At 42.5% G+C, this 17,129-nt stretch overlaps 1 protein-coding gene across 1 annotated transcript; it reads left to right on the forward strand.

Annotated features, from left to right (window-relative positions):
- The first annotated feature begins 15,618 nt into the window (after positions 1-15,618).
- LOC147727828 (uncharacterized) lies at positions 15,619-16,479 on the forward strand. The gene has a single exon (XM_086963696.1). The coding sequence runs from the start codon at positions 15,619-15,621 to the stop codon at positions 16,477-16,479; it is 861 nt and encodes a 286-aa protein (XP_086819822.1).
- Positions 16,480-17,129: the final 650 nt, after the last annotated feature.

The following is a 17,129-nucleotide window of genomic DNA, read 5'->3' on the forward strand; positions in this document are numbered from 1 at the left end:
TATGTACTTGGTCTCCGCTCCAGGATGGCTGAATACCCCACCAGCTCTCCAAGACAAATGGTCTGGACCCTACACCATACTGGGGAAAAAGGGAGAAGTCACCTACTTGGTGGACTTTGGCACCCCTAGAAGCCCCCCCAGGGTGCTCCATGTAAACAGATTGAAAGCATTTGTTGACAGGGAGGACATGAGCTTGCTCATGGCCACAGATGGGGAGCAGGAGAAAGAGAGTGACCCTCTCCCAGACCTGTTATCCCAGAACCCTGATGATGGTTCAGTTGATGGAGTAGCCTTGGAAGGCAGCCTCACTGACCAGCAGCAATGGGACTGCAGACATGTGTTGCAGGCTCATAGACATATGTTTTCTCTCACACCCAGTCAAACTAACTGGTGCACCCATGAGGTGGACACTGGTGACAGTCTGCCTGTGAAGACTAAGATCTACAGGCAACCTGACCATGTCAGGGATTATATAAAGGCTGAGGTGCAGAAAATGCTTGAACTTGGAGTGATTGAGCCATCAGAGAGCCCATTGGCCAGCCCAGTAGTCCTTGTGCCAAAACCCCATACCAAAGATGGAAAGGTCTCAATGCTGTCACTAGGACAGATTCTCATCCCTTTCCAAGGGCAGATGAGCTCATAGATAAGTTGGCTCCTGTCAAATTTCTGAGCACATTTGACTTGACTTGACAGCTGGCTATTGGCAAATCAGGTTAGCTGAGGAGTCTAAAGCCAAAACAGCATTCTCATCCCCCAGTGGACATTATCAATTTGTGGTAATGCCCTTTGGTGTGAAGAATGCACCTGCCACTTTCCAATGGTTGGTGAATCAATTCCTTGCTGGGTTGGATGACTTTTGTGCAGCATATCTAGATGATATTGCTGTCTTCAGCTCCACCTGGGAGGATCACCTGGTCCACCTGAAGAAAGTTCTGGAGGCCCTGCAAAAGGCAGGCCTGACTATCAAGGCTACCAAGTGCCAGATAATTCAGAGTAGGGTTGTGTTCCTAGGCCACCTAGTAGGTGGGGGTCAGGTTCAACCAATGGAGAGTAAGATCCAGACCATCAAGGACTGGGCTCCTCCAACTACCCAGAAACAAGTAAGAGCCTTCTTGGGCCTGACTGGGTATTACAGGAAGTTTGTAAAGAACTATGGGTCCATTGTGACACCATTAAATGACTTGACATCCAAGAAAATGCCAAGAAAGGTTCAGTGGACAGTTTGCTGTCAAAAGGCATTTGATGACCTGAAGAAGGCTATGTGCTCTGCACCTATCCTGAAGAGTCCTGACTACTCCAAACAGTTCATTGTTCAAACAGATGCTTCTGAGTTGGGGGTGGGAGCTGTGCTTTCACAACTTAATGTAGATGGTCAAGACCAGCCCATTGCTTTTATTAGCAGAAGGCTGACCCCTAGAGAGAAACGTTGGTCAGCCATTGAGAGGGAGGCCTTTGCAGTGGTTTGGGCCCTGAAGAAGTTGAGACCATACTTGTTTGGCACTCACTTCCTAATTCAGACAGACCATAAGCCCCTCTTGTGGTTCAATCAGATGAAGGGTGAAAATCCCAAACTTCTCAGGTGGTCCATTTCCCTACAGGGGATGGACTTTACAGTGGAGCACAGACCAGGGACTGACCATGGCAATGCAGATGGTCTCTCCAGGTATTTCCACTTAGAACATGAAGACTTATCTGGTCAAGGTTAAGTTTAATGTCCCTGTGTTTGGGGGGGGGGGGTTATGTAGGAGAGTAGGGTCTGCTTTCCTATGGTCACCCCAATTTTTGCTTTTTGCTTCACTGTTTTTCGACTTAATGTGGCTGTGGGCCTGCTAATCAGACCCACAGCCTGCTGTTCTCTTTCTAAATTCACAGACATGTACTATAGGTACATAACCCATTTGGTACTGGAAACCTTGTCAGCCCTTATACAGTGCACTATAGGTGCCACGGGCATAGGTGCATCCAAGACCTACCAGGGGCTGCAGCAAATCTTTTGCCACCCCTGGCTGGTCCATAAATTGACACAACTGGCTGATCACTCAGCTGGGGCAAGGTGGTGTAATCACCCCTTGCTTAGATATAGTATACCTATATCTAAACCTATATCTGGACACAGATATACCTATAAGTCACTCCTATGGCAGGCCTTAACAATCCTGGAGGCAGAGTGTTTGGTTTTATGTGAGGTGGTGCTCTAGCATGAGCTGAACCTGTCTGCCGCTGTCGGGACCAACTCCCTTAGCTGTTCCGGGATATTGCCATACCATATACTCTTAAGTGCATTATAATCCTCGCGGTTATGTGCTAACTTTGGTTTGGCTTTATGAAACATGGCGTGTAAGGTGTCATACGATTTGGAATACTACCCCCTCGCCAGTCCTGGCAACGGGGGTAGAATTCCACCCTTCTAGAGGGAGAAGACATGTTACTTTACTGAAAAGCGGTTAATCCTAACCAGAGCCTCAGCATCACAAAATGGATGCTGCTGCCACCGACACGAGGCTGACCTCCTAGTGCTGACCAAAACTTGGCAGAGGAGGCCTGGACAAAGGGTTTCCTGTCGCAGGGAGGTGCTACCCCTCCCCAGACAGGAGATAGTGGATTGGGGCAGGGAGGGCTGAAAGAAACTAGACACTGCATGGGGAGCATAAGGCTTACCCTTGCATAATCCAGTCAAACCGGATCTGGGGGTCACCAGCCCCAGTCCTGGCGCGAAGCTGGACAAAGGTAAAGAGGTGTAACCACCCCCTTCCCTAGTCCCACCCATAGGAGGGACCTAGCAGGTAATCCAGCCCACTAGTTTGGAATAAATGTGGGAGCAGTGCCAGCGCACATCATATTATCCTGAATGAAACTTATGAAACAAAACTCTGGACTCTTCGACATCCTACTCGACGTAGAAGCACTGAAGATTCTCCCTTGTGGTCAAGGAGTGAAAACCCTGTGCAAACAGGCACCATCCAGCGCCTCTCTGTTTGCTTTGTTGCAGTTCCTGCCAGAACTCGAGCGACAGAGATCGACAAGACCCAGCTTTTCTGCCTGCCAACAGCCCGATCCACAGTCCCAGTGAATCTGAGACCCGTGGACGCAACCTGAAGCGTGGGGCCGGCCATCTTGAATAAACCACAAAGTGCTGACCGTGCAGCTCCCGAGGCTCCCTCGATGCTGTGCATTAGGGTTTGAGAAGCCTCAGCCCTGTGCAGCTTTTACACTGAAGCTACCCCCTCCACACTCTCCGAGTGCTGCATGGGGCCCTTCTGCATTTTTCTGCTCAACGCATTGGTCCGGTTGCTTGCCCGTTGGCTAGCGGCCCCAGTACTGATGAACCTTTGAATCTGCTCTGCCAGTCCGGTTGCTCTGAACTGGCCCTGGTTCCCCTGAAAAGGAGCACCCGCTCTGACCTTGCTGGTCCGAGTAAGAAGCGATCTTCGAATCCTGCGTGGGTTGCGCTTGCCAAGGTTTGTTTGCTCCAATCCGGAAGCCGACACTGCCGACAACAAGAGACTTTGTGGGACAGCTAGTGATCCACTCCTGGACATCCTCGGTTCCCCAGAGTCCACCTGGCGGTGGAGACAAGCTTTTTGACAACCACCTGATTGCGCCCGACATTGCCTGGTTCCTTCCTGGTTCCACCCTGGTCACTGCTGAGTGACCCAGACTCTGTCCCCTCTGCTTTCAGGTACTTCACATCTTCGATCCACCCTTGGATCCAACCGGTCTCTTCTCTTCAGGACGCCTGCAGCATCATCATCTCCAGGCACCATCAGACTGCGACACACTTTGGCACCTATGCACCCGCTTCCTGTGGGTGAGGTAACTGGTGAACGCCAGTGCTCCTGCATTGGTACACACCTCTAGTGTCTAAGTCTAAAGTTTGGTAATTCTAGTCCAGTCGGAAGACTCCTTTAACAGTAACTTTGTAACTTTTACGCACCATTGACTTTGCATTGGTGCATGCGTGTGCTTTAAGCGCTGCACCCGAGTCCCGCGGGCTTTTCCCGACTTCACCATTGCTAGTCCCAAATAGCTCCAGCGATTCCCAAGGCCTCAGGCCTTACCACTGTTCGAGTAGTGATACTTATACCACTATTTTAGTATGGTTTGAGTGGCCCCTGGGCCTCATCCATAATTGTGCAACTTTCATATGTTTTACTGTGCTTTTGTTTAAACGCTTGTGCTTCTAGACTCATAATGAGTGTAGAGGATTATTCTGAGAATAAATACACATATTTTTATAATATATAACTTTTGTGGTGTCCTTTCATTTGATATTACAGGATTGTGATTGGTAAAATAGCTGGCTTCACATGCCCTCTGGAGTTAAGCCTTTAAGGCTTCTTAGTCCATGCTACCCTTAGGATAGCTTGTCTATAAGGTTGACTTACAACCATCACCATAAGGGATTGTTTGGACTGATACAAGGTGCCCCCAGAATTGGAGACATCATATATCAGGCCAACTTCTCACAAGGGGTTAAAATTACTATTGTAACTCCAGGGAGGTGTTGAAGTAGGGTAAGTGTTGGATAGTGTAGGGATAAAAATGACTATTCATACTCCAGGGAGGTGTTGAAGTAGGGTAAGTGTTGAATAGTGTATGGGTTAAAATTAATATTCTAAATCCAGGGAGGTGTAGCAGTAGTGTAAGTGTTGGATAGTGTAGGGATAAAAATTACTATTCTAACTCCATGGAGGTGTTGAAGTAGGGTTAGTGATGGATAGTTTAGGGGTTAAAATTATTATTCTAACTCCAGGGAGGTGTAGCAGTAGGGAAAGTATTGGATAGTGTAGGGGTTAATATTACTATTCTAACTCCAGGGAGGTGTTGAAGTAGGGTAAGGGTTGGATAGTGTAGGGGTTAAAAGGACTATTCTAACTCCAGAGAGGTGTAGCAGTAAGGTTAGTGTTGGATAGTGTAGGTGTTACAATTACCATTCTAACTCAATGGAGGTGTTGAAGTAGGGTAAGTGTTGGATAGTGTAAGGGTTAAAATTACTATTCTAACTCCAGGGAGGTGTAGCAGTAGGGAAAGTGTTAAATAGTGTAGGGGCTAAAATTATAATTCTAACTCCAGGGAGGTGTAGCAGTAGGGTAAGTGTTGGATAGTGTAGGGGTTCAAATTCCTATTCTAACTCCTGGGAGGTGTTGAAGTAGGGTAAGTGTTGGATAGTGTAGGGGTTAATATTACTATTCTAACTCCAGGGAGGTGTTGAAGTAGGGTAAGGGTTGGATAGTGTAGGGGTTAAAAGGACTATTCTAACTCCAGGGAGGTGTAGCAGTAAGGTTAGTGTTGGATAGTGTAGGAGTAAAAATTACTATTCTAACTCCAGGGAGGTGTAGCAGTAGGGTAAGTGTTGGATAGTGTAAGGGTTCAAATTCCTATTCTAACTCCAGGGAGCTGTTGAAGTAGGGTAAGTGTTGGATAGTATAGGGGTTAATATTACTATTCTAACTCCAGGGAGGTGTTGAAGTAGGATAAGGGTTGGATAGTGTAGGGGTTAAAAGGACTATTCTAACTCCAGGGAGGTGTAGCAGTAAGGTTAGTGTTGGATAGTGTAGGTGTTACAATTACTATTTTAACTCAATGGAGGTGTTGAAGTAGGGTACGTGTTGGATAGTGTAGGGATAAAAATTACTATTCTAACTCCAGGTAGGTGTAGCAGTAGGGAAAGTATTGGATAGTGTAGGGGTTAATATTACTATTCTAACTCCAGGGAGGTGTTGAAGTAAGGTAAGTGTTGGATAGTGTAGGGGTTCAAATTCCTATTCTAACTCCAGGGAGGTGTTGAAGTAGGGTAAGTGTTGGATAGTGTAGGGGTTAATATTACTATTCTAACTCCAGGGAGGTGTTGAAGTAGGGTAAGGGTTGGATAGTGTAGGGGTTAAAAGGACTATTCTAACTCCAGGGAGGTGTAGCAGTAAGGTTAGTGTTGGATCGTGTAGGTGTTACAATTACTATTCTAACTCAATGGAGGTGTTGAAGTAGGGTAAGTGTTGGATAGTGTCGGGGTTAAAATTACTATTCTAACTCCAGGGAGGTGTAGCAGTAGGGAAAGTGTTAAATAGTGTAGGGGTTAAAATTACAATTCTAACTCCAGGGAGGTGTAGCAGTAGGGTATGTGTTGGATAGTGTAGGGGTTCAAATTACTATTCTAACTACAGGGATGTGTTGAAGTAGGGTAATTGTTGGACAGTGTAGTGGTTAAAATTACTATTCTAACTCCAGGGAGGTGTAGCAGTAGGGTAAGTGTTGGATAGTGTAGGAGTAAAAATTACTATTCTAACACCAGGGAGGTGTTGAAGTAGGATAAGTGTTGGATAGTGTAGGGGTTAACATTACTATTCTAACTCCAAGGAGGTGTAGAAGTAGGGAAAATGTTGGATAGTGTACGTGTTAAAATTACTATTCTAACTCCAGGGAGGTGTACCAGTAGGGTAAGTGTTGGATAGTGTAGGGATAAAAATGACTATTCATACTCCAGGGAGGTATTGAAGTAGGGTTAGTGTTGGATAGTGTAGGGGTTACAATTACTATTCTAACTCCAGGGTGGTGTTGAAGTAAGGTAAGTGTTGGATAGTGTAGGGGTTAAAATTACTATTCTAACTCCAGGGAGTTGTAGCAGAAAGGAAAGTGTTGGATAGTGTAGAGGTTAAAATTACTATTCTTACTCCTGGGAGGTGTAGCAGTAAGGGTAGTGTTGGATAGTGTAGGGGTTAAAATTACTATTCTAACTCCAGGAAGGTGTAGCAGTAGGGTAAGTGTTGGATAGTGTAGGGGTTAAAATTATGATTCTATCTCCAGGGAGGTGTTGAAGTAGGGTAAGTGTTGGATAGTGTAGAAGTATAACTTCTTAAAATAACAACATGAACTAAGGAAGTATGAAAAGATTAGCATTTCAAAAAAAATCAGAAAAAAATAACAAAAATAAAATAAATTCTATGTAAGCAAAAACATATTTTCATAAACTTTTTTTTTCTTTTCACATAATGTCAGCAGATAATACTGCCAGATACATCAAGTCAAACAAAGGAAACAGACTGTTAAAACATGCTGGATATATATATATTGTAACGAGAGAATAACTGAACCAAGAAGACATTGGAGGTGCATGCAATATTACTCAAGCCATTGCAAAGGCAGAGTGGTTACTTTCGGTAACAGAGTAATTAAAACATTAGACCATAACCACTCTGCCTCTGCAATGGTCATTGAAGTTAGAGAAACAATAAACGAAATGAAGGATATTGCAAGCACGTCCAATGACATTTCTGGTTTCATTTTAGGGGAGGTTGCTCAGCATGTCCCTAGTCATGTAGCTAGCAGTATGCCAATAATACCAAATCAGAGAAGAATAATTTAAAGAAAAAAACAGGCAAGTAACCCGCAGAGAACTACTCCACAAACCTATTCTGATATTCACATTCCTCCTGAACTCTCTGTATCTTTTTGTAATGAACCTTTCCTCCTGCATGATAACCAAAACCCTCCTAAACGTATACTTATCTTCAGTACACCCCTCAACCGTTTAAAATTAGAGAATAGTGAAATATGGATAATGGATGGGATATTTAAAAGCACGCCCCATCCATTCATTCAAATTTACACTATTGATGCAAAAATGAACAACAATGTAGTCCCCTTAGTGTACAGTTTGCTACCTGACAAACAATCCACAAAGTACATTGAACTTTTGACAGTGATTAAAAACAAAAAATCAAACAAAATTCCTCGGAAAATAATTATTGATTTTGAATTTGCAATGATAAATGTTATTACCAAAACGTACACGGATACCCAAATTCAGGGATGTTTTTTCCATTTTTCCCAGGCATTTTGGCGTAAATTACAAAAAACATCCCTAGTTGTGGATTATTCTTCGGATAGCAAACTGCAATTTAAATTAAAAAAAACTAACAGCTCTTTGCTTTGTTCCTCCTGAAAGGTGTAGACGAATTCTACCCTGCAATTACAGAATCTGAATTTTATACAGAAAACGAGGAAAAATTGGCACCCTCACTAAATTATTTTGAGGACACATGGATTGGGCATCTAAGGAGGTCGGGTCGCAGGAGGAAACCACGTTTCCATGTGGAGTGGTGGAATTGCTACACGAGCTGCTTAGAAGGAGAAGCGAAGACAAACAATGCCATAGAGGGATGGCATAACTCCTTCTATCATACAATTGGTAAACCTCATCCTAACTTTTATCATTTTTTGGAAACTTTAAGGAAGGAGCAAAGTTTCCAAGAAATGAGAATCTCACAAGCACTAACTGGTAGTCTAAATCCACGCATCTCTAAAAAATAAAAAGAAATGTCTGAGAGACTATTGGGCACCTTACAACAATTTTCGTTGTGTGTGGCTTTAGACTACCTAGATAATATTGCTCACACACTACATTATGAACTCTAACATTACTTTCCTGTTTTGCCCTAAATTCATAAAACCTTTCAATTCAATTGGCATCTTTTACAAAACATTTTTTAAAAATTAAAAAGTCGGGTCACCTTACCTTAGATGTCTTCTTTCTTCTTCTTTTTTCTTTTAAAATCCCAAACAAATCCATTTTTTGTGGAAATCCATCAACATATCCACTCCAGTGCAAAAAAAGGAAATCTATTTTATTTTCTTCTTTTTAAATATTCATTTCCGAAAATATCCAAATTGAAAAAAATCTATTCTCCAAAGACGGTAATCCACTCAAAATGTGTAAAAACTGGACAAAAAAAGATAGAATCACAATTTTCCAAACAATATCCCCAAAAAAATCCAATAATTCCTTCTGTTTCCAAAATCCTTCACCAAAACCAAAATCGAACCATCCTCTTTGCTCTGTATCGAATCCATTTAAAAAAAAATAATTATCCAACGAATCTTCTTCGAAATCCAAAACTCAAAAGATCTCAAAATTAAATCCTTTTTTCAAAAAATATACTCCAAAAGAAATCCCAAACTTTGCATTCTAAAATTTCATCTGTTTTCTAAATCCACAATCAAATGAAAAATTGATCCATCTTCTTGCTTCTTTTATGATTCTGATATTGAAAAAACCACAATCCAAAAAATCTTCTTTTAAATCCACTACTCAAAAGATCCCTTTAAAAAAATTCCTTTATTTAAAAAAAAAAAACTCCTAATTTAATCCAAAACATCGCATTTGATCTTCTTCTTGATCCGGTTTTACAAACACATTTTATAAGTTCAAAAAAACATTTTATATATATTTTTATACTGTACAATGATCATTAATCACAATAAACAATAACATTTTCAAATTTATAACTAATAACAGATGACCCAACAACGGCATACTCTATCTACATGATTGGCGACATGCTAAAAGAGTGACAATAACTTAAAAACTAAAATATACTATACCTCCCTATTCTCTCCTTACAATATATATACTTTAAAACATCAAACTGTTTAAAAAGTAAGTTAAAAATGTTTCCTACCTGAGCGCAGATCTGCTTGCTGCTGCATTGTCCATTGACGCTCCTTAAAACGGCCGCGATCAAGAACGTCTACGCGTCTACGTCATCAGGAGCAATAAAGAGAAAAAAAGGACAATTTATTTATATTATACATTAAAGTTATTAAAATCATTTTTTAAATGTAATATATACATATGTTACAATTTGGAAAATATTTTTACAAATGTAATAAATGAAACTTAATTTTTTTATGAATTTTCCAAATAAAAAACAATATAAACAAACGGCATTACATAGTTATTATTATTAATATATGTTTATACTACTTCTAAAATTAAAGTTTTGTTTTTAATATTATTATAATAATGTACTTACCTCTATACTTGTTCCGTTTGCTTCTGATCTTTCCCGCATCTATCTTCAAACGACCATGAAAATGAGTTCTGCGGCAAACATACAGCCGGCTATGAAAATAAATAAAGGACAATTCTTTTCATGGAAGTCAATGGTAAAGTGTGAGAAAAACTTCGAATATGTAATAAATAATTATTGAACAAAACTATTCTTTCTAAAATATTTTTACATTATTCAATTAATATATTTTTTAATAATTGTAAAAATGTTTCCTACCTGAGCGCAGATCTGCTTGCTGCTGCATTGTCCATTGACGCTCCTTAAAACGGCCGCGATCAAGAACGTCTACGCGTCTACGTCATCAGGAGCAATAAAGAGAAAAAAAGGACAATTTATTTATATTATACATTAAAGTTATTAAAATCATTTTTTAAATGTAATATATACATATGTTACAATTTGGAAAATATTTTTACAAATGTAATAAATGAAACTTAATTTTTTTATGAATTTTCCAAATAAAAAACAATATAAACAAACGGCATTACATAGTTATTATTATTAATATATGTTTATACTACTTCTAAAATTAAAGTTTTGTTTTTAATATTATTATAATAATGTACTTACCTCTATACTTGTTCCGTTTGCTTCTGATCTTTCCCGCATCTATCTTCAAACGACCATGAAAATGAGTTCTGCGGCAAACATACAGCCGGCTATGAAAATAAATAAAGGACAATTCTTTTCATGGAAGTCAATGGTAAAGTGTGAGAAAAAACTTCGAATATGTAATAAATAATTATTGAACAAAACTATTCTTTCTAAAATATTTTTACATTATTCAATTAATATATTTTTTAATAATTGTAATTAATATTTTTAAAAATATTGACATTTAGATATTTCTATTAATAATAATTTTATAACCATTTTATAATTTTGAAATGTTTACAATGCATACATTTTTATAAAATATTAAACACTAAAATTAGTTTCAAATAATACATATAATATTTTATAAATATCAATTAATATATATAATAATGTTTTAAATTTTATATAAAAAATAACTTAGATTTTTTTATTTTATTTTTTTGAATGTAAAAAATATATTTTATTATTAAAACATAATATTTTAAAAAGTAATCTTTAATATTATTTATAAACATTTATTTTACTAAATTGATTAATTTAATGAATTCTAATTTTAATTTTGTTTAGATTAAATAAAATATATTTTCTTATACTTTTTTAATTAATTAACTTTTATAATAAAAACAATAAAATATTAAAATAAAAGTAATATTGAGTATTATTTTCAAAACATAAATTTTTAATTTGTTGTAAACAGTTTTTAGATTACTTTTTGAATATTAATTTATTTACCAATAAATAATACTTATTTTTTTAATTAGAGTAATAGTGTTAATTTTTTTTAACAAGTATGATTTTAAAAAAAAATATCACGAGAATATTAATAAACAAATAAATATTAAAATAAAATTACTGAAGAGTATTTTTTTAATAAATGAAAATATATCCATTTTAAAACTATTTAAAAAAATATTTATTGAGTATTAATTTATTAATAAATAAATACTACTACTATTTATTTTAAGAGTATTAATCTAAATCTAAAAGTTTCTTTACAAATTTTAAAACAGTTCCCCACCCAAAACCCCTATTTTCCCTGCATCCCGTCCCAGGAGGTATTTTACAAAATACATTTTAAAAATATTTGTAAATTAACTTTAATAGAAAAAAATGATTTAATATTTTTTTTTAAATTAGAAAAATATCTATATAAATAAAATAAAGATTTCAGGTATTATTAATAATGTAATACTTACGTTGTACTAACTTACGTTGTAATAGCAGCTGCGTTGTAATTGCATGCGATGTAATAGCATGCGTTGTAATGGCTCTTGCGTTGTAATAGATGTGATGTGTTATAAAGGTACTGCGTTATAACAGTTGCGTTGTAATTGATGTTCCCTGCTCAGAACGCCCAAGATGAGCTGGGGGCCTCCAGGTGGCCACCTTGTTGGTCGTCAGAGCAAGGGTGAAAGATCTATAAAAATACTCTAGGGGGGAGGATCACAATGGATGATGCAGCCCCAACCAAATTATACGGTGACGCTGAGTGTAAAGTTCTCTATACTAGGGGGCCGATTCCGATTCGGGATAAAAAACCATCGTACGATTCGTATTCGTAGCCGTCTTCGTACGAATGGAAAAAGACCGTCCGAATTGCTTAGTACGATCCAAATCCCGAAAATACGTCTGAATATCAGCGAACCGTACGAACCACAATCGAAGACCCGTACGAAATGTCATCGGAACCCAAACCGTACGATTAGTAAACGTGCGGGTTGAACTAACAAGTACGATCCAGACCAGGGACCAAGTACGCGATTTGTACGGGCAAACGTAGTCGCGCATGAAGCATGATTCGTACGGAAAACATTGCGTTTAAGCGAGCCGCACCAACATATACGAACCACACACCCCTCAATCAAGCGTACACGAACCCCCCCCGAAAACTGACCGTAACAGCCAGCCGCACCAACAAATACGACCCGCACACCCCTCAATCAAGCATACACGAACCCCCCTGAAAACAGACTGTAACAGCCAGCCGCACCAACAAATACGACCTGCACACCCCTCAATCAAGCGTACACAAACCCCCCTGAAAACGGACCGTAACAGCCAGCCACACCAACAAATACGACACGCAAACCCCACAATCAAGCGTACACAACCCCCCCGAAAACGGACCGTAACAGCCAGCTGCACCAACAAATATGACCCACTCACCCCACAATCAAGCGTACATGAACCCCCCCGAAAACAAACCGTAACAGCCAGCCGCACCAAATATGACCCGCACACCCCACAATCAAGCGTACACAAACCCCCGGAAAACGGACAGTAACAGCCAGCTGCACCAATAAATACGACCCACACACCCCACAATCAAGCGTACATGAACCCCCTCCGAAAACAGACCGTAACAGCCAGCCGCACCAGCAAATACGACCCGCACACCCCACAATCAAGCGTACACGAACCCCCACCCCGAAAACGGACTGTAACAACCAGCCACATCAACAAATACGAACCGCACATCACTCAATAAAGTATACGCGAACACTCCAAAAACGTCCCTTATGAGCCAGCAACAACAACAAAAATTAACTGCACACCCCCCACCAATAAAGCGCACACAAACCCCGAAACCAGCACAAGGAGGGTGCCAAGGAGTTGCACAACCCCACAAAACATGTCTCCTGTGTACACACCATGGGAAAACAATGTCCTGGTCACATGCAAACAGAGGGTCCAAGTCACACCCACCCCTTATAACACACCCACCAAACATTCTAAAAAAGCCACACCCACAAATGGACCAATTAAAGGGCCCCAAGATACAACCCATCATTCTTTGCAACATACCTATTTGCTCAAAGACACTGATAGCACACCAACAACTGCAGCCATACACCCTCACACATGTACCCTATCTCATTCACACACACACCACCCCCTTCACAATCAGACCCACACACCCTCATCCATACACACCATCACCCCCAATCACATACACCTCACACCATGACCACACCAAAGAATCCAAAGTTCACTAACACGGAGATGGAGATCCTTACCGATGAATTCATCAGAGTTGAGCCACAGCTGTTTGGTGCATTGGTCAGACAGACCAGCATTACAGAGAAAACATGCCTGTGGGAGAGGATCATCGATTAGTTCAATGCTGTTGCACCCATCAGGCGCACCAGGAGGGATTGCCAGGCCAGGTGGTTCGATCTGCGGAGGATAGTCAAGCGCAAGATGGATGAGGACTACGCCAACGCTCATCACACTGGAGGTGGTGGTCCCCGCAGACCTGCACAATACCATCCCTGGGAGGAGAAAGTCATGGCCCTGCTACCACCGGTGGGAGTTCACAGAATCGAAGGAGCCATGGAGCCTGGTGAGTATACAAATAACTCATGTAACATGGGGGACTCCCAGCAGTGCCTAACAGTATGGGGGGGGTGTGGCCATGACTCCCAGCAGTGCCTAACAGTATAGGGGTGATATGTGGGTGGGTGGTCATGACTCCCAGCAGTGCCTAAAAGTATGGTGGGGTGGTATGTGGGTGGGTGGCTATGACTCCCAGCAATTCCTAACAGCATGTGGGTGGGTGGTCATGACTCCCAGCAGTGCCTAACAGTATGGGGGTGGTATGTGGGTGGGTGGCTATGACTCCCAGCAGTGCCTAACAGTATAGGGGTGGTATGTGGGTGGGTGGTAATGACTCCCAGCAGTGCCTAACATTATGGGGGTGGTGTGGGGGTTTGTGGCCATGACTCCCAGCAGGGCCTAACAGTATATGGGTGGTTGGTCATGACTCCCAGCAGTGCCTAACAGTATAGGGGTGGTATGTGGGTGGTTGGCTATGACTCCCAGCAGTGCCTAACAGTATGTGGGTGGGTGGTCATGACTCCCAGCAGTACCTAACAGTATAGGGGTGGTATGTGGGTGGTTGACTATGACTCCCAGCAGTGCCTAACAGTATGTGGGTGGGTGGTCATGGCTCCCAGCAGTGCCTAACAGTATGGGGGTGGTGTGGGGGTGTTTGGCCATGACTCCCAGCAGTGCCTAACAGTATGGGGGTGTTATGTGGGTGGTTGGCTATGACTCACAGCAGTGCCTAACAGTATGTGGGTGGGTGGTCATTACTCCCAGCAGTGCCTAACAGTATGTGGGTGGGTGGTCATGACTCCCAGCAGTGCCTAACAGTATGGGGGTGGGTGCAAGGGGAGTGCCAGAAGGCTGGAAGTTGGGGGGTGAGAGGGTGCAAGGTGTAGGCTAGGAGGCTGAACTCATCCCATATGGCCCAGGTACACACCCATGCACCATGCCAATGCACAGGGAGTGTGAAAGTACTTACAAGATAACTGACACTGGGCCCTGGTGTAGGCAGCCCAAGGCCCTCCTGTGACCAGTGCAAACACTAACACCAGGACAAGGTCAGATATCCTGCACAGGAACTCACAACCACCGTCATGGCAGCATGCTTCATGGGGGGAATGATACACCACGAGGGACGTCCACTTGCAAATCACACTCAAATCACTAGCATGGCCTGTCGCGCACACCCCTAACAGAAACAGAGCTTCTGGTGACAGGCAATGGAGTGCACCACTGGCACAATCGTCATGTAACACAACAAAATAAATACTGAACTGATGACGCATCCAAGATAAAAAAGCACAGTGCAGAATCACAAGTCCATTGTGCCTCTCCCACAATGCTGTAGCCACAGCTCATGGACTCTGTGGATGTACTTAAGTAGCACAATGGACCTGTGCATTGACAAGGTGATGCATCTGTGAGAAGTGCCACATTCTAAAGCCCTGTGCCTCAAGTAGGTGTACTGGTCCAGGGGGGTTGGCAGTGGGTAGCCGTCACGCCACAGCAACAGCTCACAAAAGTTGCTGACTGAAATTAGAAAAACTTCCCCTCTGTCTCTATCATAAACATGCTGCATTTAAAGCCTGTGCATGCTTGAACCAGGCATAAGGATTGATGCTGCTTTGTGTAGATTGGGACACACCGAGCGCACCTTAATGTGTGTCGTGCTGTCGAAACAAGCCACAGCAATGGCTGTGGCAGTCATCGTAAAACAGTACCGAACATGTCAATGACCCCTGAGCACATGTCAATCTGATTGAACAACATACCCATACACAAGTGAACCATGACAACAATACAAAGCAGGTGGAACAGTGCTAACTAAAATGGATAACAAAATTGGATGTCGCATGATAGTGCATTAACAGTGTCTGTCTCTCACACCCACAGGGCAACGTGTGGAAACTACCCCAACCAGGGGGGAGATGGATCCCAGTCCCAGGCTCAGCAGGACCCTGACCCCACCGACAGCGACGCCTCTCAGCACACTGTGGTTGACCCCAACCAACCTGGCCCCTCTGGATCCCAAACCCATGCAGCAGCTGGATCAGATACATCTGTGCCAACCACCACACCCATTCCCGCCACATCCCAAGAGACAGCTGGGAGCCCTGACCATAATCCACAACAGGGCCAGTCTGACAATGAGGGAGAAGGTTCGCCGGGCACCCACGAGGTAGCAGATGACACCACCACTGCCAGCACTCATGGGTCCCGTCGACCTGATGTGCCCACAAACGCAGGCTGTGCTCGTGTGGCCAGGGGTGGTGGGAGTGGCGCAAGATGGGGGCGAGAACCTGACCAGCCAGCTGCAGGGCCCGGTATGTCAGAACTCAGAGACATCATGGATGTATACCGGCGGGACACCAGGGAGTTAAGCCTGGTAGTGGAGGCCCTCAACAAAATGACAGATCAGCAGGCCCAGCTACATGCCAGTCAAGAACAACACCAGGGACGGATGGAGGCAAGACTAGATGAGCTCATGAGGGTGCATAGGGAAATTAACCAATCACTCCGTCTGATCGCTGCCAACATGCAGCACCCTCCCTGTGTCACAAGGCCAGAAACATCTAGGCAAAGACCAACGACAGGCACAGGGAGGGAGGAGGAGGAGGAATTGTCAGATGGAGCATCCCAAGCATCGTCAAAGCCTGCACGTGAGGGTACCCCAAGGAAGGTGGGTCATCCACGGACAAGACGTTGAGAGGCATAGGGCCATGCACAACTCCCAGGTCACCTGGTCTGGCATCTTGCCTTCGTGTGCCACAGCATCCCCTTATTGACTTTCTGACTCTCCCACATGGACTTGCTGGTTGCAGTGTGCCCAATGGTGCCAAGCACTGTGGCCTGGACTCTGTTGACTCAACCTGTAAGGCATCAAATCTCCAGCTGTGAACTTTGGATTCCCCCCTTTTTGTACAGCACCTACTCACTTTTCACGCACAAGATCTGAAAATAAATGTAAATAACATAATACGCAGTGGTGGAGACGTTTTGTACCCAGATGGAAAAACATATGTGTGGGGACATGGAAAAAATGCCAGAGTTTTGAACAAACTCCAGACATCCACACACTGGGATCTGAGTCCGGTTGAGGACACACATAGGTCACAATATTCCAACAACTACATACATGGATAGCAATACACACCTGTGATGGTCACAAAATGCAGAAGGGGGTTGGCTTGCAATACTGCAATTACAGACAGGTACAGAAGAGTCGCTTGGAGATGTACAGATCATGGGTAATATGTAGGTGCCCACGGAGGGAGTACCAGGATCTGTGTTCAGAGGTATGAGAACTATCTGCTGCATGCAGTTGTACTGTGGATGTCATGAATGGTGCCCAGGCCA

Source organism: Lissotriton vulgaris, chromosome 3_1, assembly GCF_964263255.1.
Source record: "Lissotriton vulgaris chromosome 3_1, aLisVul1.2, whole genome shotgun sequence".
Taxonomy (NCBI): Eukaryota; Metazoa; Chordata; class Amphibia; order Caudata; family Salamandridae; genus Lissotriton; species Lissotriton vulgaris.